The sequence below is a fragment of the Egretta garzetta genome, unplaced genomic scaffold (genome assembly GCF_000687185.1).
Source record: "Egretta garzetta isolate BGI_Z169 unplaced genomic scaffold, ASM68718v1 scaffold232, whole genome shotgun sequence".
Lineage (NCBI taxonomy): Eukaryota > Metazoa > Chordata > Aves > Pelecaniformes > Ardeidae > Egretta > Egretta garzetta.
In genome coordinates, this window is record NW_009258959.1 from 702,395 (window position 1) to 703,568 (window position 1,174).

A 1,174-nucleotide genomic window follows, 5' to 3' on the forward strand; every position below is an offset into this window, starting at 1 on the left:
CAGGTCGTTATTCCAGCACGGAGACGCTGAAGGAAGAGGAACAGTTTGGGGGCTGTTGGCCCAATCAAGGACGGACTCTCCAGGCGAGTTATGGCATCTATCGATCCCCCAGTTTCGGGACGAGCGATAGCCTGGCATGGGGACAGCCGGTGGTCCGTGTTCGTCCCAAGCTTTCGCAGGGCACGGCCAAGGCAAAAACGGACTTTGGGAGCGAGAGCCTGCACCAGCCGGGGCTGGAAGGGGAGCAGGCCAAGCACCGCAAGTCCTTGTCCAACCCCGACATCGCCACCGAGACCCTGACGCTCCTCAGCTTCCTCAAATCAGACCTCTCAGAGCTGAAGGTGAAGAAGAAAGGGGTGAGGATAGGCCTCGATGCGGCTTCCGACGGCTGCTCCGGCATCACCAACCCCTCCCCGGGCAGCCGCAGTGCTGCTCAGCCCCCCAGCCGCTGGGCGCCAGGCGAGCGGCCAACGCTCAAGGACCTGACGGCCACTTTGCGGCGCGCCAAGTCCTTCACCTGCTCCGAAAAATCGGGGACACGGCGGCTTTTCCTACAGAACACCATGAAGCAGAGCTCCTCTGAGCTCCTCCTGGCCACTGCCAACAGCCAGGACCGGGTGGCTTCAGATGAGGGACAGCAGGTGGATGAGGATGCTCTCCCCATGGTCATCCAGGACCAGTACATCCAGGAGGCGAGGCAGGTCTTTGAGAAGATCAGCAGGATGGGTTCCCAGCAGGACTATGGCTTCATGGCCGAGCAGAAGGACAGTGGAAGTGTGGAGGGCGCCGAGGTGGTGGCATCGACAGGGACGACAGACGCAACCCTTCGGGGACGGGCGGAGAGCACACGGTGTTTGAAGGAAGTGGAGTCGGAGGAGAACCTTGCTCGCAGGAAATCTGTGGAGGAGCTGTCGGGTCATGAGTCGAGCGTGACGGACGAGGGCATCGTCACGGAGCCAGAGCCTGTGGGGATGCCCTTCCAAGACCTGCATGAAGTTGTGGACGCCTGGACACTGCCCATTGCCGGGCCAGCAGCCAGGGGCCCCGAAACACCACTGCTCGCTCACCCAGCAGCAGCAGTTGAAGATCTTCCAGCTGGCAAATCCGAGACACCGAGCACCCCCGGCAGCTTGCGGCGCCGCCGTAAGTTCCCCTCGGTGAGGGCCAATGGGGG

The 1,174-nt window shown here is 62.4% G+C and overlaps 1 protein-coding gene across 1 annotated transcript in view; it reads left to right on the forward strand.

Moving 5' to 3' along the window:
• The window catches only part of ARHGEF17 (Rho guanine nucleotide exchange factor 17), a 46,717-nt gene that overhangs the window by 2,007 nt on the left and 43,536 nt on the right, over positions 1–1,174 (forward strand). The window contains exon 2 of the mRNA XM_035890180.1: positions 4–1,157. Coding sequence (XP_035746073.1) covers positions 4–1,157 — 1,154 coding nt within the window. The remainder of the gene's footprint in view (positions 1–3; positions 1,158–1,174) is intronic.